Genomic DNA, 26,623 nt, shown 5'->3' with positions numbered 1-26,623 from the left:
AAGGAGATGAAGTATTGGAAAGGGGGCCCCTTAAAAAAGTTGGGCCCCCATAACATTCCAGCTCTTGCCTGAATTTCTTGAGTTTTTTGTTAGTAGCCAGTGATGTATGTTATGCCTGCTAGGTACAAGAGGAATATATGAGGAATATGTGCTGAGGTTACTAAGCAGCATGACTTTTTCATACCAAGTTCAGTCCAGCTGCTCATTAATTTGTACCTCTCAGCGACCCTTCTGTATCCTAACAGGTTGAAGTCTATTGCTCATAAACTGTCACACATGCAGATCATAAAGATTAGGCTAAGAGTGTATATTCTAGCTACTACGAACACTGATAACCTACGGTCAATGATCTGAGGAAAAGTCCAGGTAGCCTGACTTCCACCACAGAACAAGGTGCTCAGGCAACGCTCCTGGAAATAAAAACAAAAGACGATCTCTCTGGGAAATTCTGCTGAGGTAAAAACATGGGCAGTTGTGCCAAACTGAGGGCGTCTAGCTGGGCTTATCCGACTGCTGTCCTGTCACTCTATGGTTTTTTTGCTAACTGCAGAGTAGCAGAGCCCTTCCTCACACCATACCTAATTGGACCAAACAAGAACATCTCTGGAGAAGTGGTAAGCTTGGCAGACGAATACAAACTGTTATGAACATGTACACATCAAGAAGTATTTTTTTTATTAGGAGCCATTATTTGAGACCAACTCTGTTTTGATTGTCAATGTACATGCCGTGGATGAGAGGCAGAAACTGTGTCTGGATCAGGATTGTAGTTTCTTGCAGGTGACAAACTACCTGTTCCCTATCTGGACGTACTCCTACCTCGCCTTCCTTTTCCCCGTCTTCCTCCTGACTGACTTCCTGAGGCACAAGCCCCTCATTGTGGTGCAGGGGCTTTTCCTGGTCACCAACTATGTCCTGCTTTGCTTTGCCCCGGGTCTGCCTGCTATGGTCTTCCTTCAGGTCCACTGAAAAATGTATTAAATAGGTTTGAAAAGAGTTGAATAGTATAAATGTTCTTTATGCAACACTAAAGTTATATTCTGAATAATTAAAGCTGCAGCACTTGGGATCCTGGAATGCACTTGAAGTTTATTAAAAAACAAAAATATCTTATTTAGATAATGCTAAATACTATCCTCCCACTGTTAACAGACATACTGCAGCATTGCTGCACTGTTGCATATAACTAAAGAAGAACTTCTAAAGATAGATTGCATTATGTTATGCATTACTGGTACAAGGGGCTTCATGGGCAGCAATCTCTTTAAAACTGTTTCATCCCACCAACAGGTCAACTATGCTGTAGTGACTTCCACAGAGGTGGCCTACTTTTCCTACATTTACAGTGTGATTCCAGTTGAGAATTACCAAAGAGCCACCGGTTACCTGCGAAGTGCAATGCTGGCTGGATATACATTTGGTGCCAGCTTGGGTCAAATGCTGGTCTCTCTGGCAGGTAGGGCATCCTAGCCTATAATAAGCAATGAAAGAAAAAAAATGAAATGATTATTAAATCTCTTTTTTAACATGAACAACACTCTTCAAGACAGAAAATCTCAGATTTCAAAAAGTCTTAAGCATTTTGAGCAAACACTGACAAAGTTTGAACTCTAATCGACAGGAATAGACTACTTCTACATCAATGCTATCACTCTGGGGAATGTAAGCATGGCTTTTCTCATCTCCTTCTGGTTGCCTATGCCCCAGAGGAGACTGTTCTTCAAACGGGAAAAGACAGCAGCTGTGGGCTTGCAGTCCCAGCAGGAGGGGCCTCTGGGAGTGGACGGGTCTGAGGAGCCAGTGGTGGAGAAGGACGAAGCTGGCCCAGTGAGGGAGAAGATGGAGCATAATGGCAGTGCTGGCTGGTGCAGCAGGAAAAATGTGGCCACTGCGGGCAATCTACTTTGGCAAAGCTTCAGGGAGTCCTATTCTTCCAGGCATTTACTTTACTCATCAATACACGTCACACTTTAAGTACTGATCTGCTGAGCACACACCTATTGCACATTTTGTCTAGGATCATAGTTTAATGGATTTTGTTAAAGCAATTGAACAAATGAGACGATTATTCACTGTGGTGTTTTTCTATAATGTAGTCGTATAGTAGTATTGTAGGATATCCTTCTAATTACAATCACAGTTACAATCTGTTTTATTAATTACCTCCATGTAGGAGTTTAATCTACTGGTCCCTGTGGTGGGCTCTTGCCACAGCTGGCTACGTGCAGGTTTTCAACTACATCCAGCTAATGTGGGACCATATAGAACCATCTGCCACATCATCCATCTACAACGGAGGTGTAGAGGCTGCATGCTCCCTTGTGGGTAAGACTGTGTGTGGGTGTGTGTGTGTGTGAGAGAGAAAATCATACATAAAGACAAAAATGTTTTTCCCATTTCTGATAAAATCATACTTGAGCTACTTCAATATCATCATATACACTTAAACACTAAAAGCATAAGTCTGGTGTTGTTCTAGATTTTTCTTAATATCAACATATCCCATGAAAAGAAAAAAATTCACAATTAATTTATCCTACTAATAATTATTGTTTGTGTAGCCGAGCATTGATAAATCTTGTTCCTCTATGCCGTGGACCTCTATTGTAGCCCAAAAACTATTGAAACACATCAATAAGCTCCACTGCTGCACTGGATGATAAGTAAAGCATGATATACTCCTCTTTGAGTAACACTTGTAAAAAGCTACAGTGCCAAACTATTATTTTTTTTTTTTACATCTTCAATAGAAAAGAATAGGCTGTGGGTCACAGGTTTGGGACCCATAAAGCACTGACGGACTAACATATTGTTGGTTTTGGTCTTTACATGTGATTTGTTGACAATAACAGAAACACAAATATCACCAGCTTTAAATAAATACAAGCTTCCAGGAGCTAACAGGATAAACCACTCATAAACTAAAGATTTCAGTTTTCTAAGAATAATGTGCACAAAATGTAATGAAAGAGTGAAAGTTGCTTTTGGACCCTTTAATCTCACAGAAGAAGAGTTTCATAGAAGCAGGGGATGACTGATTGAACCAGGAGTTCAATTAAAACAGGGGAGGGCAGGAGACTGCAGCACAACCACAATGCATAGAACAAAATACAATTTAACAAGGTTATTAAAGGCTGATGGCACACAGACCTATAACAACTTGCAATCAAAAGAAAACAGCCAAGCTATTCTTGGTTATACGGGCTACCTGATTAAATGGAAAATGTGTATTGATTTTGAAAGGGAATAGCAGCATCATGGTCCTGTTGGCTTCCACCCAATCTGGCTCAGCATGAGAAGAAGAAGAGTAATTGCTTAAATTAAGGATATAGAGCGGTAATAGATTCTCGGATTATTGTTGATAGTTGATTCCAAGAGCTGGGTGAAAGTGGTTCATCATAATAGGCAGGGGCTGCAGAGGCCGGCAAAGGCACGCGTGTGCATTAAGCTTTGTTTAGAAGCTGCATTGCCATTTGTACTATCGTCCAAGGAGAGAAATGTTGTTAGGATTAATGAAGGAATCACAACGAGGATGCACAGGCTCAGCGGAGGTTGTGTCCACTGGAATGACAGATTAATCACTTCATCCTTCTTTTTCACGGGCTAGGTGCTGCAGCAGCCTTCTCCGTGGCCTACATCAAGGTGACCTGGGACGTGTGGGGAGAGCTGGCATTAGGGTTCTTCTCAGCCATAGGGACGGGTGCTGTGTTTCTGATGGCGCTCACCAGCAGTATCTGGGCATGTTATGGTGCTTATGTCATATTCAAGTCCTGCTATATGTTTCTTATCACCATCACAACGTAAGTTCACTGTGGAATATCTCCAACTACAATTTTTATTCTGTAGCGTTACTGAGAGTTTTTCAAAACAACCCATCTCTGTAGAAGCCTGAAATAACATACTCAACTCCTCTAATTACTTTTGCTTGAAAAGTGACCCAAAATATGAATTGTCTGTCAAAAAATGTGATTACTTTTGTCAGCTCTATTTTGCATTGCTTATAAATATCCATGAAAGTTTAGGCATACAGCGCAGTTCTCTCAGAAAGGATAAGCACTTCTTCATTTTAGATTTCAGATTGCATCCAACCTCTCCAGGGAGTGCTATGCCTTGACATTCGGGATCAACACTTTTGTAGCTCTTTCCCTGCAGACAATTGTAACATTTATAGTTGTTGATGAAGCTGCCCTGGGACTGGACATTGTGACACAGGTATGTGCAGACACAGTATTCATGTATCAATTATTAAATCAAATGTCAGAACACAGGGAAGTCACTCTGAATCAAGAATGTAAGCAGTTGGGTAACAAACACTGGAATATGAGGAGAGGGCAACGCCTGGTGGTTATCATTCACTATTACACGCAGACAGGTTTAATGAAGATTGATTGATAGAATGACTAAAACGATGATGTCGAGGATGACTGAGGGCTTTCTCTGCAGTTCATCATCTACGGCAGCTACTACGCCATCATCTCTGTGCTCTTTCTGATTCGAGGGACCTACACTGCCTGTATAAATCAACGCAATCCTGAGCACACGGAAACCAAGGAACAAGAGTCCAGTGTGGAGGTGATCTCTACTGAGCGTTTCTGACCCAGGTCCACAGACTGTTTGTGTTATCTTGATAATACTAAATGAGAAGGTGACTGATCCATTTGATTTTGATGAATAAAATAATCATACTTTAACAGTGGCGGCTCTAGATTATTTCAAATGGGGGGGGGGGGCAGACAGGGGCCACATGTGATTTAGGCACAAATACTAATACTAAGTAATACTACTAAGTCTGGACTAAGCCTTTTATTAAGCCTGTACTTTAATAGTATAACAGTTCTCTAATGACTGTAAAACTGAGCATTTAGGTGAGACTGTGGCTCACTGGAGTTAAGAGGGTCGTCTGGTAACCGCAAGGACGGCGGTTCGATCCTTGGCTGGTACGAGTCCTGTGTCGAAGTGTCCCTGAGCAAGACACTGAACCCCTAACTGCTCCCCGGGCGCCTGTCATGGGCTGCCCACTGCTCCCTATAATACAGGGATGGGTCAAATGCAGAGGAAAATTTCCCCTTCCGGGATAAATATAGTGTAATAAATAAAAAAATATAATAGCCTTTAGTTGCGAAATGACCCCATGGGTATTTTTGGTATTACCTTTACAATTAGTTATCTCTACAAGGATCTACTGAGAAAGCCAAACAGCTCGATTAGTACATAGTAGTACATTAAAGTTCAGGTCCAGTGAATTGTCTGGTTTCCTGTTTGATTTGTGACACGTGTTTCTCGGCTTGAGCTGGACCTTAACCAGGGTAGTGCTGCTCTTTGACTGGGTTGTTGATTGACAAAACAAATTCAATCCTAAGACAACCATAAGGGTTTCCGTCAACCAGGCAAGACGGGAAGAGTAGCACGCAGAGGAACATACCGATACATACACACCTGAGACGAAGAACGGCAGAAGATGGAGGCAGTGAAGAGGTGGAGGACAGACTGGAGGTATCCCACAACTCTGCTGTGCATTTACGGATTCTTCAGCACAGTTAAACCCCTGGAGCCTTTCCTTATCCTATATTTGACAGGACCGGACAAGAATCTGACAACAGAACAGGTAATAACACAAATGAGTAAGTTACTTTAGCAATTCATGAATCAGAAAGATATAATTGTGTAAATCAGACAGTCAAAAGAATAGTCATGGCTACAGGATTTCAGTTTGCCTTGTCAGTTTTGAGGCTGTGACACCCAAACCTAAAATGCTTAATTTACTGACCTTTTGATGCTTGAAGAAACAACATTTGTATGTTTAATGATTACAAAATAACAAAGTTGGTGAATTATACTAAAGATATAAATACTATCTTTATCACTTGAGTGGTAAAAATCCAATCAAGATTATAAAACCTTTTTTTATTGCTTATTGCTATGAGGAAAGACAGATCCTATCTCTCATGCAATAGCTCTTTAACGTTTATTACATCTGTTGGTTTTTCCTCATCAGGTAAACAATCAAATATTCCCAGTGTGGACGTACTCGTACCTATCTATGCTGGTGCCGGTGTTCCTGCTGACTGACTGGCTGCGTTACAAGCCTGTGGTGGTGTTCCAGTGTGTCACCCTCTTCATCACCACAGCGTTGCTACTCTGGCTGAAAAGTGTACCAGCCATGCAGGCCATGCAGTTCTTCTACGGTGTGGTGACAGCCAGCGAGGTGGCCTACTTCTCCTACATCTACAGGTCACATATTGTAGCTCAAAGGACAGAGCAAGGCACCAGCAATTTCAGAGGTTTGAATGCCGCATTGTTGGGACAGACGTGACATTTAGAATTTGCTTTTTTACAGTGTTGTGGATCTGAAGAAGTATCGGAAGGCCACCTCTTACAGCCGCAGTGTCCAGCTCCTGGGGTACACAGTGGGCTCTGTGCTGGGCCAGCTGCTCGTCAGCTTCGAACTCATGTCATACAACAACATCTTGATACTTACTCTAGTCCTCACTGCCATCGCTCTTCTCGTGTCCTGCCTCCTGCCAATGCCACGGCAGAGCATGTTCTTTCACCGCAGACGTACCGGACAGAAAATAGCAACAGGAGGAACAAAGAGGTCCGTGGACGGGACTGGGGATGCAACAGAACACACAAGCAGAGCAAATGTATCACTGGAAAAAATGAAAGATGAGAAGGTGGAGAAAGAGGAAACAGAGGATGAAGCAAGACCAGGACCTGATGAGAAAGGGCCCAAGGCTGAGGACCTCGAGGAGTCAGTTGGCGCAGAGGGCTGCAGCCAAGTCCTCCTCCAGCTGTGGAGGGACTTCCTCCAGTGCTATTCCTCCAGACAGCTGATCTACTGGTCAATGTGGTGGGCAATGGCCACCTGTGGCTATAACCAGACTGTCAACTACGTTCAGGTCAGTTGTGAAGACATTAACAAAAATGTTTAAATGAAAAAGCTGTACACCTTTGTTTGCACATATGTATCAAGTGATCACTTCAACTTTTGTGATAAATAACTTCCAATCACCTAAAGGATCATTGCAACGTACCCTGCAGGTGCTGTGGGAGCATGTGCAGCCTTCTCAGAACTTCAGCATCTACAATGGAGGTGTGGAGGCAGTGTCCAACCTTTTCGGTAAGCAAAATCATATTCATACAGTTTCCAGTACAGAATACGGCCTACGAAAGGAAACTCTTCTATTATACCATGTCCAAAGTATAGATTTGATTCGAAAACGGAAATGATGTGACAGCTTTTGGTGATAAATATAGAACCCATATTCTCAGTGCTCATTCAATCGTCATCTCTACTTCTACAATAATCCTAAATCAATGTGTTCACAGGCGCAGCAACAGCTTATGGTATAGGCTTCACTGAGGTGAGATGGGACCAGTGGGGAGAGCTGGCCCTGGGTGGTTTCTCTGGACTTGAGGCAGCAGCACTCTTCCTCATGACCTTCACTGGCAACATCTGGGTCTGCTACACTGGTTATGTCATTTTCAAGTGCCTGCACATGCTGCTGATAACAATAGCCATGTAAGAAAGTGGTTATTTTACCATAATTCTGACCAATTTTATTGAAGGTAGATCAGGGAAGAGTGCATTTAAGTAAACAACACTTATTATTAGGTACCAGATTGCGGCTGACCTGTCGATGGAAAGATACGCCCTGGTCTTCGGCGCAAACAACTTTGGAGCCTTGGCTCTACAGACGATCATCACTTCTGTTGTGGTTGACAGTGGAGGACTGGGCCTCGGCATCATTCCTCAGGTGAGGAGTCTGATCAGAAAATGTCATTCGGGTCTTCTGTAAATGTCACAGAACTGTTTGTATGTCCACTCACCACCGTTATAAACGCTTTTGTTTGTGCAGTTCACCATATACGCCAGCTACTTCTCACTCATAGCTGTGGTTTTTTCACTTCGGGGACTGTTTACCATTTGGAGGATGCAGAGAAGCAACAAGTCCCACGAGTCCACCCCTCCAGTCATAAAAGAACCTCCAGACTCTGAGGAACACAGATTCTAAATACGAGGACTTCAGACTACCAGCTGAGATAATGACTTGTGCTTTTGGTCTCCACTGTGTCCAAGTGGCCACATGCCGATATAAAAGCACAAAAGCTTCAAATTACTGACTGCAACACCATGAATATAAATCTTTTTCTTTTTTTTTTAATATATACAAAACAAATATACAAGATTTTCCATACATCAATATAAATGAATGGTTTGGTCATTTCTTTACTTAAAATTCATTTTTATATATATTTATTTATATATATATATATATATTTGTATATATATATACTGTATATATTTACACATTAACTTAAAATTCTCTAATACCCAATGTAAGTGGTTTTCACCTCATCAGCCATTCCTTTTATTCACTTATGGACTGACTGTAGTTCAGAAGCTTTGTGACCTGGGCGTCTGTCAGCAGGACATGGGATGGGCAGAGAAACGAGTTCCCTGTCCATCCTGGATGTAGCAGTCACTCCTTTCATTTCTTGCAAACAGAATAGGCTTTTTTTTTTCCATCAGTGAGAACAGTTTACCTAAAAGGAACCTGCACACATAAACAGTTTGGTTCTTCACAAATACAGGAAGTGGCGGTACCAATTAACTTATCCAAGCAACAGTTCTGTCTTAACAAATCTTATGTGTAAGATACAAATACTGATATGCACAAAGCGCTAATTTCCAAAAAGAAAATGAATATGTACAGAATTGCAGCATGATGAATGGGATATACTGTATGCAATAACTTAGTTTTCAGCCAGTTTGATTATACATTGTGGTTCAGTAGAGGCCAGGCCAGTTCACAGGTTAAATAGAGAAGAGGGGATCAACCTCTCCCTCTGCACATACCATCACTTTGATTTGTAGCCAATGATAGCGTCAGCATGACTGTCTGTCGTATTGTTCCGTTTGTGACAAACTGCGATACAAAATACAAATCCTTACAAACATTGTGTTTAAAGCTACTTGTGAAACATACAGTGCAATAAGTGCAAGCGCGCCAGTTGTTGACCCTGTAGTGGAGCGGATTGGATGGATCGCTATAAGAAGGGATTCGTTGAAGAGCCTCCTGCTGGATATTGTGCAGATGGACCCGCACCCTAGAAGGAAAAGGAGATACACCAACACTTCAGAAATCATACTTACAGTATTACTACTCAGCATTGAGAGGAGGGTCAAAAAAGATCCACTATCCATTCAAATAAAATCACCCTGTCCAGCTTTAATCCAAACACTAGTGTTTTATTGCAGTAATGTTATCAATGATGTGAACTAAAAAGGAGGAATAATGTAACTGCTTATTCTCCATCAACAATAGTCTTGGCGCATGGGCCCGAAGCCCCTTCATTCTTCTGTATAAAACCATTTTCTTTACAAAAAATGAAGCCCTCTTACTAACCAGGAAAGGGTTGCTAGAGACCATAGGTCCAGCCATTTGCTGCCCGAAAGGAGTCACAACAGGCTTGGCCTGACCAAAGGCTGCAAATCCTCCACCTGAAAGAAATGTACATTGTCATTTAGAAGAGCAAACCTAGTTGAATAGAATAGCATGACTCAAAACTGACATTTTAAAGGATGCAAGTGCAGTGATCACGCAGACAATCATTCAGTCAGATGCAAATGCAAGCTTGAATTTTCGCATTACTGATGCAGATCTACATGATCTACACTCAGGCACACACCGTTGGGCTGTTGGGGATACGCAGGAGGCTGAGGAAAGGGAGCCTGGCCAGGAAAGGGTTGCTGGAACGTTCCACTAAAGCTGGTGGGGAGGTTGTAGGCTGCAGTGTTCCCAAATCCAGCTGGCATACTCATGGAGCCTGTGCCAAATGATGCTGCAACACAGCAGGACAGGCACTGGTTAAACAAGCCTGTACAAGACATCTACAGGCATACAACTAAATATCAGGGCTACAAAACAATGATTTGCATCTATTACTTCTATTTATTAAAAAAACACAGGAACAGAAAACAAAATCATACAAATGAAGAGAAAAGTCCACAAGGAAACAAAATAAAGACATATTGCTACATCATTGAATTAGGAAATAGAAATATGTCAATTACACTATGCAGTAGGTTTGGTAAAAGTCCCTTTAGCAGGTGAGTAACTGACAGGTGAGTCTGTAATCCATAGCATGGCTCCAAATGCCATTGTTGTGTTTGTAAAGTTGAAACATGCAAATTTAGATTACGGTCGTCTCCAGACAAGCCTTCAGAAAAAGGTTTGGACGAGAGTCAGACACGAGGCTTTAAGACTTGCAGTGAGTGTAGCACCAGTGTCCTCCGATCACCACAGAAGCACAACATCCCCACAGTGCAACAAGTGGAAGACAGAGAGGTGGCAACTGAGCCATCAGATATCTGGTAGAAATGCTACACCCGATACCCATTAAGCAAAGTCACAGGGAGTCACAGTTAAGTCTTCAAAGTCAAACTGGGTTTATTCATTGAATTAACCATTTTATGACAGTACCAAGCTAATGAAAGCCTAGATTAGTATTACGGTGCATAGACATTTTTTAAATAAAACAAGAAATGCAATTTAAGAGCAAGGCACAGGAGAGCAAAAGGGAAGCAGAGAGCACAAGGGAACCTGCCAAAGGTGGGAGGGTAACCCTGATTATGAAGAACCCTCATCAAGCCTGTCGAGCATGGCAAGAGCAATAAGACAGACAACTGAATCTCAACTTCTGCACCTTGCTGCACACACCAGTAAATGGCAATGCTCTTCCTGCTGCCTTTTTCCACAGTGAACAAAATTGGTATTCAGAACTTTAATTAATAATGTTCTCTTTTATTTACATGATTGGTTGCTTGTTGGTTTGGCAGTGAGGTCTGAGGCCTTTTCATTGCTGAAGCAGCATAGGCAAAGGTTGAAAATGAACAAATAATACACTTACTGTACGATGATGTAACACCACTGTATTTTATTTTCATTGAATTCTGTACTACTGCATTAACTGAATACGTTGATTGTGTACGTGTAGCACATATAGTACACTGCCCAGACACGCCCAGACACACCCAGACACAGACACACACACACACACACACACACACACACACACACACACACACACACACACACACACACACACACACACACACACACGCATACCTGCTGCTGCTGCAGCTGCAGCCGCTGCCGCCATATTCGCTGCTCTGCCGTTGCTCTGGAACGGGTTGGTGGGAGCTGTTGCTGGCGCAGCTACAAACGGATTAGTTGACTGAGCTGTTGGAGACAAGTATCAAGTCACCAAACAAGTGTGAAACAGAACAATAAAGTGCACAACCTAAACATAATAAAAACAAAAGCATTGATGCATGGAGGATGCGTCATTAAACATGTTTACACCGCTCCCACACAAATGATCCCCAGTTGGTGACCAAAACACACTATATATACCTATAGTACACTGTACCTCACCCTGGGACTGCCCCTTGGTTTTACACATTACTTCTGACTTTATAAATCATTACGGATTTCAATTTGGGAGAACAATTAGCACAAAAAAAACCTTTAGGGTTCACTCACCACCAAAACCTTGAGCCATGCCAGGCAGGGCCTGCTGTGCGTGTGCTGCTGACATCCCAGTCTCTGGGCCAAACATACCCCTGCAGTGAAACAAAGTCAACGCATAAGCATACATTATTTCATTTAAAAAACTGTATTTGGTAGATTTAGGTGTTTGGTTCCCACTAAAGCAGGGGGCTTACTGTGGTGTGTGTGTGTGTGTGTGTGTGTGTGTGTGTGTGTGTGTGTGTGTGTTTAGTGCAGTGTCTCACCCTTGTGAGGCGCTGGTGGGGTTGTAAACACTGGTGGCAGGGACCGAGGGGCCAAAGACAGTATCAAGCTCAGCTAGAGCAGCATAGCGGTCCCCCCCTGCTGGCATTGCTGACTGCTTCTGAGGAAAACCAGCTACTCCTGCTGCTGCGGCTGAGCTCACCCCAACAGGAATCCCACCTCCTGGAATAAAGAGCACATGACAGCAGAGTCGGGTTCAATCCACCTCACCTCAACTAATCTAGGACGAAAACTCAAATTTCAAAAGACACAAACAAAAAGGTCCGGAGATATCTGCCATATTCAACCTATTAAAAACAATGGGGAATATATAAATGTTAACACATACATACAGTTTGTAAACTAAAACCAGTATAATTCACAGATGCCCGAGTGCCAGAATTCTGACCAAGTGAAATGAAACCGATACAAATAGCATTCTTCACAGCAAGAAGGTATTTCCATCATTTGCAGTGGCCTGTTGTCTTTACACAGGCTGCTTCAGCAGCACTGAGGCCAGCAGGCTGATTTGGGACAAAAAAAGGAGAGGCCAAAATACATCCAAGCCTCGGCTAAGCCAAAAAGTAAGTGATTAAAAATCCGATGTTTGCTAGACAATCGATCAGCCCTGTTTTGAGAGAGACTATGTCTGTCCCTGCACTGGGAACAGGACTCATAGGGACTTAAAGCTATGCGCCTGATTTCATGTTAGTTGTGTTTGTTTGGTTAACCTCTATCCCTACAATTGAGACCTATGAAACAGGCTAGGCAGCAGAAGTTTACCTTGCTCTGTTTTGGCAGAGCTAAACCCGTTATCCAGGTCAGCCAGGGCTGCGTATCTATCGGCAGGGAGGCTAGTACTCTGTACAGCATCTCTGCCGGCTCCTGTGGAGTTACTCTGGGAGGAACAACTGAAGGATCCAAAGTCAGCGCTACACGATTTGGGGCAGTTGTCAAAATTCGCAAAATTGGCATTTGCTAGTCCACCTGAGGCGCTACCTGCATGAAAGAGAGAGATTAAAAGTCAAAAGGGGTTCTCGATGGCTGGTTTTGAGTGACAGCATTAACAGGGTGGAGCGGAAGTCAGGATCAGCATGGAGGGTGAAGTCGGGTTGGGTTACCTTCATCATCTATAGGATGGATAGCAACACTTCTTAAAAACATGTCCTCTGCAACACTGAACTATGCTGGTTCTCCATTACCCTATGAACCTAAGGAACGTATCAAATGATCATCTTTTTAGAGGCACAAGATGTGCAGAACAGCCTCTTTCTTGAGTGTCTCAGTTACATCTGAGCTCAGCACCATACTGTGAACAAAGGGAGTTACACATAAAAAACTACCCAAAATGTGAAAACAGTGACATGATCAAGTTTCTTCATTTATTATTTCTTACATAGTGAAAATGTACCAAGTTCCAGATTATTATTATGTTCCATCCTGTTTTTATCATGTCCGGTCTCTTTGAGTCTCTTTCTATTCCTTCTTTATTATGCATCATTTCTTTGTCATGTGCTTCAATTTGGTCCAAACTCCACAGTGGTTCACAATAATGACAGCAACAATCAAAGCCTTTTATCCCTGTTTTCAACCAGTGAGGTTGTCAACAGTGATTCAGAGTTACAAACACAAAAAGAGCTACAGTGAGACATACATTACAGCCAGAGAGAGAAAGAACAGAGTGACTATATTAGATGGTGGAAAAGGGTGGAAAGCTGTTAAGAGGGCAAGCCCAGAGAGAGAGAGAGAGAGAGAGAGAGAGAGAGAGAGAGAGAGAGAGAGAGAGAGAGAGAGAGAGAGAGAGAGAGAGAGAGAGACTTACTGTGTGCAAGCTGAAGAGGCAGACCAGTGGCAAACTCACCCATACTGCGGCTGGATGAAAGCACAGTGAATGCTGGCAGCCAAAAATCAAAGAGGGAGGGAGGGAATGGGGCAATGAGCAATGTAAGACAGGGTGGAGAAACAAAAGAAACGGTGTCAACTAAACCAGAGATAAAAAAAAAAAAAGAAGTCAAAAGTGTGAAGTCAAAAGCAAATCAAGTGCTGCTGAAGCAAAAAGGGTGAAAAAACAGATGAAACAGAATGGACAGTTTAGGCCAGATAGCAGAGTGATTCAGTGTCTGTGAGGGATTATCTTACAAAGCCACTAGAGTGATGGGAGCTTTATCCATCAAGCAATAGGCATACTAAAAAGATCACTGTCCAGCTTCACACGGACATAGCTATCAATGTACACCAGCAGAGGGCACTACAGCACTCAACATTTTCCTTTTTGAGGAAGAGTCACTTTTTTTGTATGTATGAGAGAGAGGAGAGAAAATATAGACCAGAATGACAAACACAGGTAAGACAAGGACAACAGTATGTGGTAGAATATATATTTTAAGAACACAACGTACGTGATTAAAATGCAAGCCTTAGGAGGCAAGCATCGATTCAACTAAATTACACTGTGCAAAACCACAGCAGCCTATATTAATACTAAAGTTAAGGCCCCAATATATAATATGTAAATCCTATAATATTTCCATAAGGACACAGTGTGGCTACAGTATTGGAGCAGTAACACATGTTGGTGTTTTGCACAACATGTATCACTTTAATCCTCCGCCTAATAAGTTCACAGTGATCTTTACGTGTTTTATGACGTTTTTTGTCTCATAAAAAAAAAAAAAAAAAAATTGCATATTCAAGAGATATATTCGTTCAATCACCTAACACTCACTTTTAAACATGTAGTAAGTGTTCACTGCTCTGGTGTACAACCATCACTTGCTTTTTAAAGATGGGTTTGCCTCTGATTTCTCACACAGTTGGTAACCTGTATGAACCCAAACAGTTATCAATGTAAAAATGAGCTTTCAAAATGGGTCAAACTGGAGATACGCTACATGTGGTGCTTACAGTAAATCTAACTAATGAGTCTGCAAAATACTTCATGCTCCATTACCTCTGAAATTCTGGCCTATGGCACATTTCATGTTAACATAAGGTAATGTGTTCAACTGCAGCCAAGGACAATTTCTGTTTTGGAAGACAGAAACATGTATGGTTTTCTTATTTGCCTTGAAGGAATTTATCAATTTAAACCTTTGCTTCTATTCTTGGTCATAAAACTATTTGGTCTACTTGAAAAGTTCTGTGACCATCTGGTGCAGTTGTCTTCCACATTTGACACTCGGTGAACGGACATTGCACGAACGGAAAGGTTTGGGAAGTAGAGCATATCTTTAAGACAGTTAAATACAAATGGAAACAAATAGGAAACTTGACAGAAAACATGGCTGACAAACTGCTGTATGTAAATAGGTTGTTTGAGTTTAGCCTAGATGCAGTGCTTGAAGTGCCAGCACTCCCCTTATTCACATGTGTATCAGCAATCTCTTGCTACTTATCCCTGTTTACTACTTTGTGTGTTATACTACATGTACTTTCTCAATAGTTGTATGTACATAAAGCAATGTGATGTGGATGTGTGCCATTTGTCCAGTGAAGGGAACTTGCTCTACCTGTATTTGAGGGGTGGAATGGGGCTTGGGGTGCGGAGGAGAAACCACCTGTCGACCCAGAGGTGCTCCCAAATGCATCAAAATTAGCAAAGTCTGCATTTGCGTTGGCATTCTGTGCTGCTGAGGTGGTGTCAGGATGAGGACAGACAGGTGAACAAAAAAAAACAATGAGAGGAAAACAGTGGATGAGATAATAGAATGGATTTATACATGTAATGACAAAAAGGCATGGATGACAGACTACAACACAAATACAATGGATTAAGTGCTAAATATGGGAGATAATCATGAGAGTAGCGTCACATGACAATAAAATGCAACGCAGATTTAAAACACCGGCAAGATAGTCTGTTGTTCACCCTCTCCCATTAGATACTGTGGGTTCCCCGTTTGGGAACACACACACACACACACACACACACACACACACACACACACACACACACACACACACACACACACACACACACACACACACACACACACACACACACACACACACACACACACACCTCAAATGTACATCTGTGTTTGCTATGTGGAGATGTGTGGATGTCACTTTAGTAATTGCATTAAAAGGGTGCAGATAGGCGGAGCTGTTGTTTGTTTATTGGATTAAATCCACAGTGGCAGAAGCAATAAACACAACTCATAGTTTTGTTTCGTCCAGGAGACTATCTCACCCGGAGGAGAGCGGGCAAAAGCTCCAGTGGAGATGGACCTTTAGTAAGCAGCTACCAGTTAGCTTAAATTCTGCTAGCGCAGCCTCCCACAGCAGGTTGGCGCTGGCTGAATTCTAGATGCTTCACAGTCGCTAGCTCAAGGTTCATCTCCTGGAGCTGCAGACAGCTGCTGTCCCTGCAAAGTAGTCTCCTACAGTTACTGCCACTTTGGATATAATCCAATAAACAATCTATCAACACGTACACAGAATCTTTGTGGCACAGTAAACACAATAAAGGCCGTCGCCACATGGGAAGATTATCAGAGAGCAGTGTTGTTTAACTGGAGTTTTGTCGCATTTTGCATATTTCTGTCCGGTTGTTAGTAGTTTGCTTTTCTTGTCCTGGTAGTAGAGGTGAAATGCTGCCCCGTTTTTTTGTTTGAAGGATGAGGTTAGGTATTACACATTCCACCTCAAATACTATTTATAGGCCTTTATGGGTTACCTGTTGCGTTCAGAATACAATTCAAAATCCTCCTTTTGGTTTACAAAGCAACGGCTGGTCTGGCTCCACAGTACATGTCAGACATGCTGTCAGTTTAGAACTCCAGCCGAGCTCTCCGGTCAAAGAGGAAATCTCCTCTTTGTGCCCTAAGCCCTTTCTAAGTCAGGTGAGATGGCTTTCAGTATTTATGCACCTAAAGAATGAACAGTTTGCGTGCTGATCTTAGACTTGCTCCAACACCGTTCTTGTAAATCCAAACTGAATACCTTCATTCTCACTCAAGCATTTTCTTAAATTAACACACCATATCTGTACAGTATGCTTGTTGTATGTGTGTATGGATGTTTATGTTTATTTGAATATTTTAGCTGCTTTTTTTGCCGTTTTGTTTTTATGTAACTCACTCTGAAATGCTTTGTATGATATAGTACTATACAATTACAATTGAATATGCTTATTATTCCATAATGTATGGCTGCTGACATTTCACATATTCTGCCTCTGTTTTATAAGAGGTGATGATTAGAATGCAACATCAATCATCAGCATTTAACACGAGCAACATTATCTGATGTCTAGAGTTCATGTTTTGTCACAGTTTTTTTCATTTTCCAATCCCATCCTGCATCCACTTGAGTTATTCAATCAATCAATTAGTTCCTTACTTGTGTGGCTGTTGAAATGTGCAAAGTTAGCAAAACTGGAGCCGGCGCCTGCGTTCATGTTGGACGGGGCAGCAAAGATGTCTCCACCCAAGTCACTGAGGAGGTCGAACCTTTTGTCATGGAACTGCTGCTGATGGGTTTGTCCACGGCTCACCACTGGAGACTGGTGGAGACAAGAGATGGATGATTTAAAAAAAACAAAAAACTGCAGTTATGTGCTGATCACTATGCACTATGTGTAGGAGTCCTTTAACAACAGGAAGACTAAGGAAGACAAGTAATATACCATTTGAGAGGCAGCGTATTTGTCAGTCTATGTCTTCGTTCATATAAAAGCATGAAATCTATCCCAGTGGGTATATTTGCTCATTGACAACAAAAGAAATGGATACAAAATTGTCAATGATCAAAGCTGTTTTAGTAAGTACATCATTAAACCTTGCCAGTCCTTCATGGGTGAGCCAACAACTTCCTCATGTGTTTGTGCATCACATAACTCTCACCTGGTTAGGTGGGGTGTTCTTGTTGAGGTGTAGGGAGGGGGCCGACTCCCCCAGCAGGGATTTCAGTGGTCTAACCTCCGGGGTGCTGCTGGTGCTGCTGTTTGAGGAGCCGGAGATGGAAGCATGGACGGATGCAACTACTTTGGCCTGCTCAGGAGGTACGTACCTAGGAAACACATTACATTCATTGCATTACACTACAGGCTAAAATGATTACAGTTCACATAATGTGACATTGTCAAAATAATGGTATCACAGCCTTCTGGCAAAACAAGCATTTTACCAATCCAAATGTGATAACAGAAAGTGTTTATTTGGGTGCAATGCTTTTCACAGCTGGCAGAGAGGTGTTACAGGAGAATGGCCTACGCGAGTGGAAATGCTCGTCTGCAGCGAGTGTAGGCATGTTGACACAAGCACAGCTCACTTTGATCAGACTTCAAAGACTAAACACTGATGACAAAAGTACAACCACCTAAACTAATAGTTGTAATACTCTAATTGTTGACTGAATAATTGCATACTCAGAAAACAACTGTATTTGTGTTAATGATGCATCTCAGGTTCGTATGGGAACAGTCTAACTGCATAAATCAACAGTCTCACTAAATAAACATTTACTTTGTATGACTAAACCCTAATCTGCAAGTATCAATACTACAGGCACCAGTTGTTGTTAGTTGTATTTGCCTGAAATAACTGCTCTCATTCGTCATTTAACTAAACAGTCACAATCCACCAGTGACAACTATGCTAAACCTCAAAATGAAACATACATGGAACAACTAGAAATTGCACATGAAGCAGCTTGACTGTAATGACCCACATAGTGTGCATTTAAAGAAGGGTATGCGGCGGCTTGCCCGAGGCTAACTGCGATGAGCCGCCTGTGAGGCTTTTACAAGCCAGAGAGGAGAGAAGACACAAAGAAAAGTGTCTGCACAGTGCACATTGGCAGAGGATTGTTCATATCTCGCACTGCCAGCTTGTAACACTGACTTACCATCTCTTCTTCTCATATTTCTCTTGGAGGAACTCCTTGACCTTCTGTGGTTCTCTGAAGTCTGGTATTGAGGTGGTTCTGTCGTCATAAAGGCTAAGCCAGATCCGTTTACATACCTGGAACACACGGGGTAACGGGACATGGGATTTTTGGTAGAACGTTCAAAAGAGCATTCACTGATGTATAGAAAACGTAATCATGTGCAAATTAGACCAGGTCTACTGCAGACGACTGTTCAATGCACAGACGAACGTCTCCAACGTGTTTGAAATAGAGGCAAACATGAGTTGGCCCCACGTCTGGAAAGAATAGTTGATAATAGTCAAATCAGTCCAAGTCTCACCTCTCTCTGGCCTTGGGTTTTGGATAGCATTCCTAAAGTATTTGCCTAATCCTGTAAAGAGAGATTTATAGGCTTCATGCGTGCGTGCACTCAGTATAGGGTGCTGCACTGTAGATGAAGCAATAGTGCTTCAAGAGGCAGCGTGGCTCTTATGTTGTAAACCTCTGCTGCGGATATTTCTTTAGCTGGGTTTGGTGCACAAACTCACAGCACGTACAGGATCACCTTTTCTTTTTAATCAATAGGATTTTGAAACGGCAACTCCTGAAAATATAATGTTATGTGTCGAGTGCTCTCTGTGGAAAGACAAAAAAGGCAGTAGTATTTATATAGCAGCCTTGAAGGACGTGTGCATCAGATCCAACCTTGAGTCTCCTGCATGTCTGCCTGCTCTGCAACAGCTTTTAATAGGCTGAGCTTCCCATGTGGCATTGCTCTATGTCATACTCCATTCACCAGAAATGGCTTGTGGATGATGATGCATTTTCGGTCCTCTGTGCAATACAGATATGCAATGCTACTCTGATTAATGACAAACATATAGACTGTAACCTCTAACCATTTATATAACATCATCTATCCATTTATTCTGTTAGTACTCATGCTATTACCACTGCCATATCATGTAACGTAATGATGATATTTATTCGATTTTATGCCATTTCTGTTAAAAATATTTTATTATAAATAAAGAACGAGGCCAGTAATACAGGCGCCATGTATTTTGTTCTAAAATTTGAAACATTTGGTCTTCATTTTGTCTGGGTCAGGGCCATCGATAGTCTTACTTGTGAAGGTCCAAACACTTGCATGATGAATTAAGATGATGCCTACCTCATTGCCATGTTTCTGTAGGAACTCTATTTCCTGTTGCGTGAAGGTTGTCATTGAGATGGATTTGACTCTGTGAGGTGGATTAAGTCCTCGTCTGTAGGTGAAGAAATGGAAACTGGTCAGATTAATTTGAACACACTTTACATACACGACGACCTCATCAAGACATAGTCAAGATCCCACCACTCAGGAGGGGGCCATTTAATTAGCAACAAGCTAACTGGCTGGTGTGACGACAGCATTACAGAGAAAAGACAAAGACAAATACTGACAGAAAAAAAGGGCGTAAAACGGAACAAAGGAAGTGGGTGAAACTCTTTCCAAACTGTCACTAACTGTACTGCGGTTGTCAGTAAAAGAACGAGTGATGTCCCCTAATATAGAAGCTTTCATTATGGAGTAACACCCATTAGCCCACAAGCCGCACTCATTTTCTTGAGAAGGTCACAGCTCATGCCACGACGGCCCAAATTAAAATAAGCCTGGTGACTGTAATGGAGAAAAAAAGACATCTTTTATATTAAGCTCCAGGCTCCAGTATTTTTTTCCTGAACCCAGCAGTAAGTGAAAACCAATGTAGCGCTGGCTTCAAGGTTGCCACCTGTTTTGTCTGTGAGGGTGCTAATTAGCATTTAGCATGCAAAGCACAATGTATTAACTGCGACCACAGTGTAACTGCTGAGCACCGTATTCCTTCAGGACAGGACTTTCCTGATATCTCAAAGCACCCCAGGGCACCCATTTTGAGAACCACTAATCTAGGAAACAAGATCCACAGAGTCCCAATTACAAACACAACATAACACATAAAGGAGTCAGATCCTAAAGGCAGCGAAATACAAGACAAGACAGCTAAATTATTCACCGTTGTTACCCCCGTTACAGAACACGTTCTCATGTCCACCCATTGTTTACACATCCACCAATCAGATGACTGTTCCGCAAAGTGTTTCAAACAATAGCCGTGTCGATTACCATTCAAAACTACGAGACAGAAAACAGGTGGATACAATGACAAGAGCCACCATGCTTCTGTTAGAAAGCGGTCCTTATGTTCCTACCGTTGCGTGAAGTAGATCCACGGGGACTATGGGGGCTATTTTAGGGGGAAGACTTTATCGACTTGTGCCAGTTATGCCATGCTGGTCACACTTTCAGAAAAGAAAGCTACGGCCAAAATAATGCCACTAACCTAACCGAAAACAGCTTAATGCAACTACTAAATGTCAACATAACAGAATCTACCATAGAAAAAAAATAATTACTTGCCCAAAAACAATAATTGTTAGTTGCAACTTTCTCTTTTTTTTTACGATAGACACTTAGGGTTCTTACCATCAATCTAATGCATAGCATGAAGCAAATGTATCAAAAGCAAGAAGCACTAACAAAGCAAATGTATCTTTAGAAACAGAGGCTATGGGAGTCTCTGTGTATTTGAGCTTAAATGTGTTTTCATGCACCATGAGGTAAGTAACTGATCAGATAGTCTGATGATGAAAGTAGGTCAGATACTGGGAGAAAGCTCCATAGCCCTTAAGGTCTAAATATGATGACAGCATCACTACCCAATTGTCCAAAAAGGATTTGTGATGATATTATCAGGGTCGTATTACAACATACAGTACACATCAACAATGTCTGTAACACAAAGATGAAATAAACCACCGATCATCCCTGGTTGCCAAGTTCATCAATTCCCAGATTATGTCTATTGGTAGCATAGTGTATCGGAGAACAGGATCACATATTGCACGATAAAATAATTATGACCTAGTCGCTACTTTTCATCAGAGCAGCTCAGCTGGGAAAACTCTGCTCATTTGCATACTGGCTCCAGGGTGAGAGAAACTGGCAACGTCAAGTCTCAAAAGAGAGGAGAGGCGATGCATCATCCTTCACTTTGCAGCTTCAAGTCCATAAAGTATTTCACACCGTCGTCCACAGTTAAAAGGCAGAATGAGTCGGGTTTGTCAGTTGAGGTTTGGAAACACCACATCATAGTAGGCTAGGGTACTTGCCAGGGGGTAAAAACCAATCACAGACTCACCCTGATTTCTGGGCGATCTTTGTCCACATGCAGTTCTGCCTCGCTATATTTGCAGTTTGTTTCAGCGAGCTTGCTCTTGGATGTGTGCTCACGATCTGTAACCCAGTCGCTATGTTTTTATAGAGGTTGATGTCCAGAAATGCTCCAAACACATCGAAATAAGAAAAAACAGACAGAGGACAGGTTCTCATCTAGACACGCCAAACACTTCTAGCTGGTCATGCTTCATGATTGAGAAGGATTATTTTAGTTTGAGTCTATACATTGTTTTTTTTAGGAAAATCCTACTTGTAAATTTGAATCAAAGAAAATGCATATTCTTTCATGAACTCCCTATCAAATAAGCATTTGCCAAAATAAACCATCATCAATTTGTCACCCAACAGAGCTTCAGACCCTGCAATATATTAAGAAATCAAATGTCAGGGGCACGGGAAATCCAAACACGCTTAGAGCTTTAGAGTCATATCTGCTAACTTGCCATTGATCAATATTATCCAGGCCTGTTTGTGTCAGTGACACCTCCCACCTCTGTCACGTCACAGTTGGAGCGCTGCTTACTCAGGAACACATAGGCCAAGTGGGGTTACTTCCTGCCATGGGCAATTCTCCAGAAAGAGACATTGTGAGTGCCGTTCCTCCTGGGAAGGCCTCCACCTTCATCAGGAATGTGTTTACATAGCAGATTCCAACTCCACCCATTAAACAACCACAACTATGGGGGGGAGACGGTTGTTACGAGGTAATTAGTCCTACCCCTGCTATCACCAATAAACATTTTAATTATATTACTGGCCACACGTCAAATGAAAGAAGAAACAACTTCCTTAAATTAAAAATCACTTCCATGATTGCCTCAGCAAAGTCTCTACCAGTCAAATGTACTTATAAGACGGTTTGAATCAGCAACATAATTCAGACAAGTCAAGACAGTAACCAGAAGAATCCATCCAGGCTGAGTGTGAACACTTAGGCGCTCTCTCACAAAGTCTTTTCCTCTCTACAATTAAAGAAAAGAGAGGCAGACAGTGACCTCTCTGTCACTTCCTGTGGCACATAAAACAACGCATGCTGCTGATGTAGCAGCACGGTGGGGCCACACCACTTCCTGAGCCTACAATCACACCGAGCTTCCTGCATACATCACAGACAAGAATCCTTTCAAACAGCACACTCTTCTGCTGAAAATATTTCCGCCACTAAGATTCCACACATGTTTTGTCTTCGTAAAAATTGAGTGAAAAAAGACAGCAGGAGCGAGAGGGGAGGAAATGTAATCTCAAGCTATTTAAAAACTCAATCAACTCACATTACAGACTAAAACCATAGGGTGAGCAGATGGGAAACTCACAGAGGAGTCCCGGCGCAGACCCACCAGCGAAGAGAAATGGAGGGCAAACTATGCCCACCAGCAAACACAAAAATGAATCTCGTTCTTTTTCAATGCTACAGTAAATAACCTTCACATTCAGCTAAAACAGTTTGTACAGATTAAGGTCACAAACCAAACCACACGAGGGCTGTATCTCGGCAAAGTCTGTGGGACAAAGAGCAGAGTGTCGATGACGTCATCTCCCCCCGTCAACAAATTAAACTATAAGGTCATCAGTGAGCAACAAATACTTTCCCTTTGCCCTGCAAACTTATTAGAATAACCATTATTCACATATAATGAACGGCAGGATGATTTCCATAAAGCATTAAGAAACACCAGTGCAAGGAGTCGACTGTGTGAATAAGCATGACAGGATGTACAGAGGAACAGCTTATTGATTTACCAGCTATAGCCCATGGCCATCTTGCTCTTCTCAAATGTTATCACTACCAAAAGCTATAAGTAAACATAATTCATACAATTACAAAACCGAGGTAAACTATGTTAGCAAAGATGAGACTTGGTGACAAAGAGGAAGAGATTTATCGATTGAGACAAAACTATAACTATGATGCTATGTTTGTGAACTAGATCAAAAGTCCTTCTTGTTAGACTGGTGTACCAATAGAAAACTGGGCTGTATAGTTTTTAGCACTTGATATATGAGTGTAGGGTTGGGCAATATGGCAGAAATTCTTTCCCAATATAGGTAATTTCATATCTTGAAAACGATATATATCACACACACATATATATATATATATATATATATATATATATATATATATATATATATATATATATGGTAATCCTATTTTTGTAAACTCCTGCACATATTAAATATTCAACAAATGAAACGGCAGAGAATCTCCTCATGTTATTAAGAACATTAGTGTAATTAGAGAAACCTAAATAAAGGTTCCCAGCTATACAGTAAGATGACCATTTGTACATGCATGCAGAGACAAAGACAAATGCTTAACTAGACTAGGGTATTTGAAATCAATGAAATCCTGCACATTGCACACTATTTATTATAACCAACACTTGTGTTTCATGTGGACTTTTACAACTTATTCTCGACCATTATTATGCAGAGACAACCCTGTCCTGAGCACTATTGTATTCTGGGTAACGTAACTTAAAAGGTTGGAGAAGCTTGTGACTGGAAAGTTGCCAGTTGGAGTACAGTTTGTCAATCGCACTGAAATGAGTGGTGATACAGAAACAAAACATCAATCTTCAAATTATATTCCCTCAAAATATTTTTTGAGAAAGTAAATGAGACGATACGATTTCATCGTGGTAGGATTCCATTGAAAGATGATTAATTATCAAATGGAATTGTTGTAATTTGTCATGTATTGTGCAATGGATCAAACCTTTAGAGAATCATGCAACCAATTATCAATACCACATTATACCACACGAGATTTATTTGTAAATGTGGCCTGCATCACACATATCCACAACACAAAACTATTGAACATGCAACTTTAGACAGCTTTATTGATGTGGGCTATCTTTGGAAAAAGTAAGGGAATGCTTCACTAATCCCAAATCCCAAGCTACAGATGTTTGGTTACACAACTGCGCAGCAAAACTTGAAGTCATGTAAACGCCATCTAAAGTCAAAAAATCCAGCTACACTGAAATCATCAATGCTGTGTTCAGGTTATTCAACTGGTGTGGGAAGTATACTACTGACATGCGTGTATTCGCACAGAAGGTTTTGGGGGTCAGCCAGTAGTAAAACGAGTGAAAGTCTTGCTGTTATTTGTCAGTGTGCATCTTTTAGAGAGTGAATAGTGTAATACTGCTAAATCTCACCAAATACAACAGATGATGGGCATGAACACCGGTACTGCATTACCTGTCGCATCTCAGAATAATGTGGTTTACCCACACCCAGATGTCTACCATCATTTCAAATTTCGGTATGGGTATGTGGAGTATAATAACATACCCGTTCACTACAATTTAAAACGTTATCGGTATTCATCAGTTTTTGTATGTGGGGGATAAACCTTAGCAGACTGAATTAACTAACGCTAGCTCAGTTAAAAGGCGGTGGTCGCCCGACACGTTGCCAGCAACTGGTACCGTTAGCAGCTGCTGGCTTATCTGACCTAGCTTGTGTCAGATAAGTTCATTGGCTAACATCAGAAGCTAACGTTAGCTAGCATCTAGTCGTAGTTACAATGTCAGCTAACTGTGCTGAACACCATCACCTCGATGTAACGTACCCCGCCCAACTCAACAAGACAAGACAACGTCAAATCAGCGAAACTCACTGTCCTCGATACCTATCTAGTGTTAGCTTAGCGCTAGCAGGCCAACTAGCTTTGGGTTGCCAAATGTCGCTGAAGCGTACAAAAACCCCGTTATTTCGTGTGTACGCAATGTCTAAAGCTAAGGTCACTCAGCGACATGATACTCACAGGATGCCGGAGCAGGAGGTGCACACGAAGGAGCCCAACGTCATGTTGGCATAGGTTGGGCCGCGCTGGTCGCAATCAAAGCACTTTCTGTTGGGAGGCAAACTCGTCATTTCTCTCAGCATCTTTAGGTGTTTCTCCTCTTGTTTTCGTTTTGCACTAGCCGCCATGGTTAAAGGTTACACCGCAGGATTAATAAAACCGGGGTTAGGCTGGAGGGTCCGCTAGAGTTTTAGCTTTTGTTAGCGGTCGCCGGCCCGTGTGTGAGACAGAGAGGGAATGGGTAGGTGGCTCTGTTGTTAGGGGGGGCTTGCGTCTCCTCGAACAAGGAGTTTGAGGCGTTGGATCGATATAACTAACGGAACAAGATGGTTTCTGCCGCCGACTTCCGTTTTCGCGTAAATCCCGTTATTCATGAAACCGCTTCTTTTTTGGTTCAGGGGTGTGTTTGTATTCGCTGTGTCCCAAGATGATTCTAACATATTTTTTAAGATTCTGGTTTGTTGAGCCACGTTTATTTTAGGAACCGTAATTTGTACGTAATAATCTACAACAATGTTGTTCCGATGTCGTGTTTGTACTGCACATTACCCATTTCTGACCGACGTCAATTACATTTTATTTAAAATTAAAATAAAAACAGTTACTGCATACTACTGTATCTGTGGTTATCAAATCATGAAGTTATTTTGAAAACGTTACTGTAAATTAAGAGCGCACGAGGTGGCTCGACCGAGGAACTACGAAGGTTAAAAAACAGACATGAACTATCTTGTCTCTTGAATGAGATCGCTTGGGTTGTAGTCATGACAGACCACTACGAGTCTTTCTTTAAAACATAAGCGCCACCATGCGGATTAGCAGTGTCACTGTAACACTTATGTGGGATGGTCTAATAATAAGAGATATGGAATTGTGGTGGTTTTGTTTCTTTCT

At 41.8% G+C, this 26,623-nt stretch overlaps 3 protein-coding genes across 7 annotated transcripts; 2 read left to right on the top strand and 1 right to left on the bottom strand.

Moving 5' to 3' along the window:
* The first annotated feature begins 332 nt into the window (after window positions 1–332).
* slc19a3b (solute carrier family 19 member 3b) lies at window positions 333–4,691 on the top strand. 2 transcript variants are annotated; one of them, XM_068715677.1, is made up of 8 exons: window positions 333–614; window positions 781–960; window positions 1,291–1,456; window positions 1,622–1,937; window positions 2,174–2,325; window positions 3,608–3,800; window positions 4,071–4,212; window positions 4,444–4,691. In XM_068715677.1, exons 1-8 carry the CDS (start codon window positions 465–467, stop codon window positions 4,594–4,596), a joined length of 1,452 nt encoding a protein of 483 aa, XP_068571778.1. In that variant the 5' UTR covers window positions 333–464; the 3' UTR covers window positions 4,597–4,691. The 2 variants fall into 2 exon arrangements, with proteins under 2 accessions (XP_068571778.1, XP_068571865.1); XM_068715764.1 differs by lacking the exon at window positions 781–960.
* Window positions 4,692–5,168: 477 nt separating this feature from the next.
* slc19a3a (solute carrier family 19 member 3a) lies at window positions 5,169–8,015 on the top strand. Its single transcript, XM_068709039.1, has 7 exons — window positions 5,169–5,605; window positions 5,996–6,231; window positions 6,338–6,899; window positions 7,042–7,120; window positions 7,330–7,522; window positions 7,616–7,757; window positions 7,860–8,015. Exons 1-7 carry the CDS (start codon window positions 5,459–5,461, stop codon window positions 8,013–8,015), a joined length of 1,515 nt encoding a protein of 504 aa, XP_068565140.1. The 5' UTR covers window positions 5,169–5,458.
* agfg1a (ArfGAP with FG repeats 1a) lies at window positions 7,782–26,018 on the bottom strand. Of its 4 annotated transcripts, none has more exons than XM_068709009.1 (13): window positions 25,691–26,018; window positions 19,825–19,918; window positions 18,648–18,763; window positions 17,645–17,810; window positions 17,142–17,304; window positions 15,308–15,424; window positions 12,582–12,797; window positions 11,801–11,981; window positions 11,550–11,629; window positions 11,133–11,246; window positions 9,694–9,846; window positions 9,411–9,505; window positions 7,782–9,111 (listed from the first exon to the last, which is right to left on the bottom strand). In XM_068709009.1, exons 1-13 carry the CDS (start codon window positions 25,855–25,857, stop codon window positions 9,052–9,054), a joined length of 1,722 nt encoding a protein of 573 aa, XP_068565110.1. In that variant the 5' UTR covers window positions 25,858–26,018; the 3' UTR covers window positions 7,782–9,051. The 4 variants fall into 4 exon arrangements, with proteins under 4 accessions (XP_068565110.1, XP_068565101.1, XP_068565120.1 ...); XM_068709000.1 differs by having other exon boundaries at window positions 7,783–9,111; window positions 15,308–15,427; window positions 25,691–26,017; XM_068709019.1 differs by lacking the exon at window positions 12,582–12,797 and having other exon boundaries at window positions 7,787–9,111; window positions 15,308–15,427; window positions 25,691–26,015.
* Between the last annotated feature and the right edge of the window lie 605 nt (window positions 26,019–26,623).

This window comes from Cebidichthys violaceus, unplaced genomic scaffold, assembly GCF_023349555.1.
Source record: "Cebidichthys violaceus isolate CVI_PGR_0920_01 unplaced genomic scaffold, fCebVio1.0.p SCAF_1, whole genome shotgun sequence".
Taxonomy (NCBI): domain Eukaryota; kingdom Metazoa; phylum Chordata; class Actinopteri; order Perciformes; family Stichaeidae; genus Cebidichthys; species Cebidichthys violaceus.
The sequence above is the reverse complement of the archived record's forward strand: the minus strand, read 5'-3'. Positions and strand labels throughout refer to the sequence as shown.

Coding starts and splice junctions, on each gene's coding strand:
- slc19a3b (XM_068715677.1), top strand. CDS start 465: ATGGGCAGTTGTGCCAAACTGAGGGCGTCTAGCTGGGCTTATCCGACT. Junction 961..1,290: donor CTGCTATGGTCTTCCTTCAG/GTCCACTGAAAA, acceptor TCCCACCAACAG/GTCAACTATGCTGTAGTGAC. Junction 1,457..1,621: donor AATGCTGGTCTCTCTGGCAG/GTAGGGCATCCT, acceptor TCTAATCGACAG/GAATAGACTACTTCTACATC.
- slc19a3a (XM_068709039.1), top strand. CDS start 5,459: ATGGAGGCAGTGAAGAGGTGGAGGACAGACTGGAGGTATCCCACAACT. Junction 5,606..5,995: donor AGAATCTGACAACAGAACAG/GTAATAACACAA, acceptor TTTCCTCATCAG/GTAAACAATCAAATATTCCC. Junction 6,232..6,337: donor TACTTCTCCTACATCTACAG/GTCACATATTGT, acceptor GCTTTTTTACAG/TGTTGTGGATCTGAAGAAGT.
- agfg1a (XM_068709000.1), bottom strand. CDS start 25,857: ATGGCGGCTAGTGCAAAACGAAAACAAGAGGAGAAACACCTAAAGATG. Junction 17,811..18,647: donor AAATATGAGAAGAAGAGATG/GTAAGTCAGTGT, acceptor TGTGTTTCCTAG/GTACGTACCTCCTGAGCAGG. Junction 12,798..15,307: donor ATTCCACCCCTCAAATACAG/GTAGAGCAAGTT, acceptor TCTTTCATGCAG/GTAGCGCCTCAGGTGGACTA.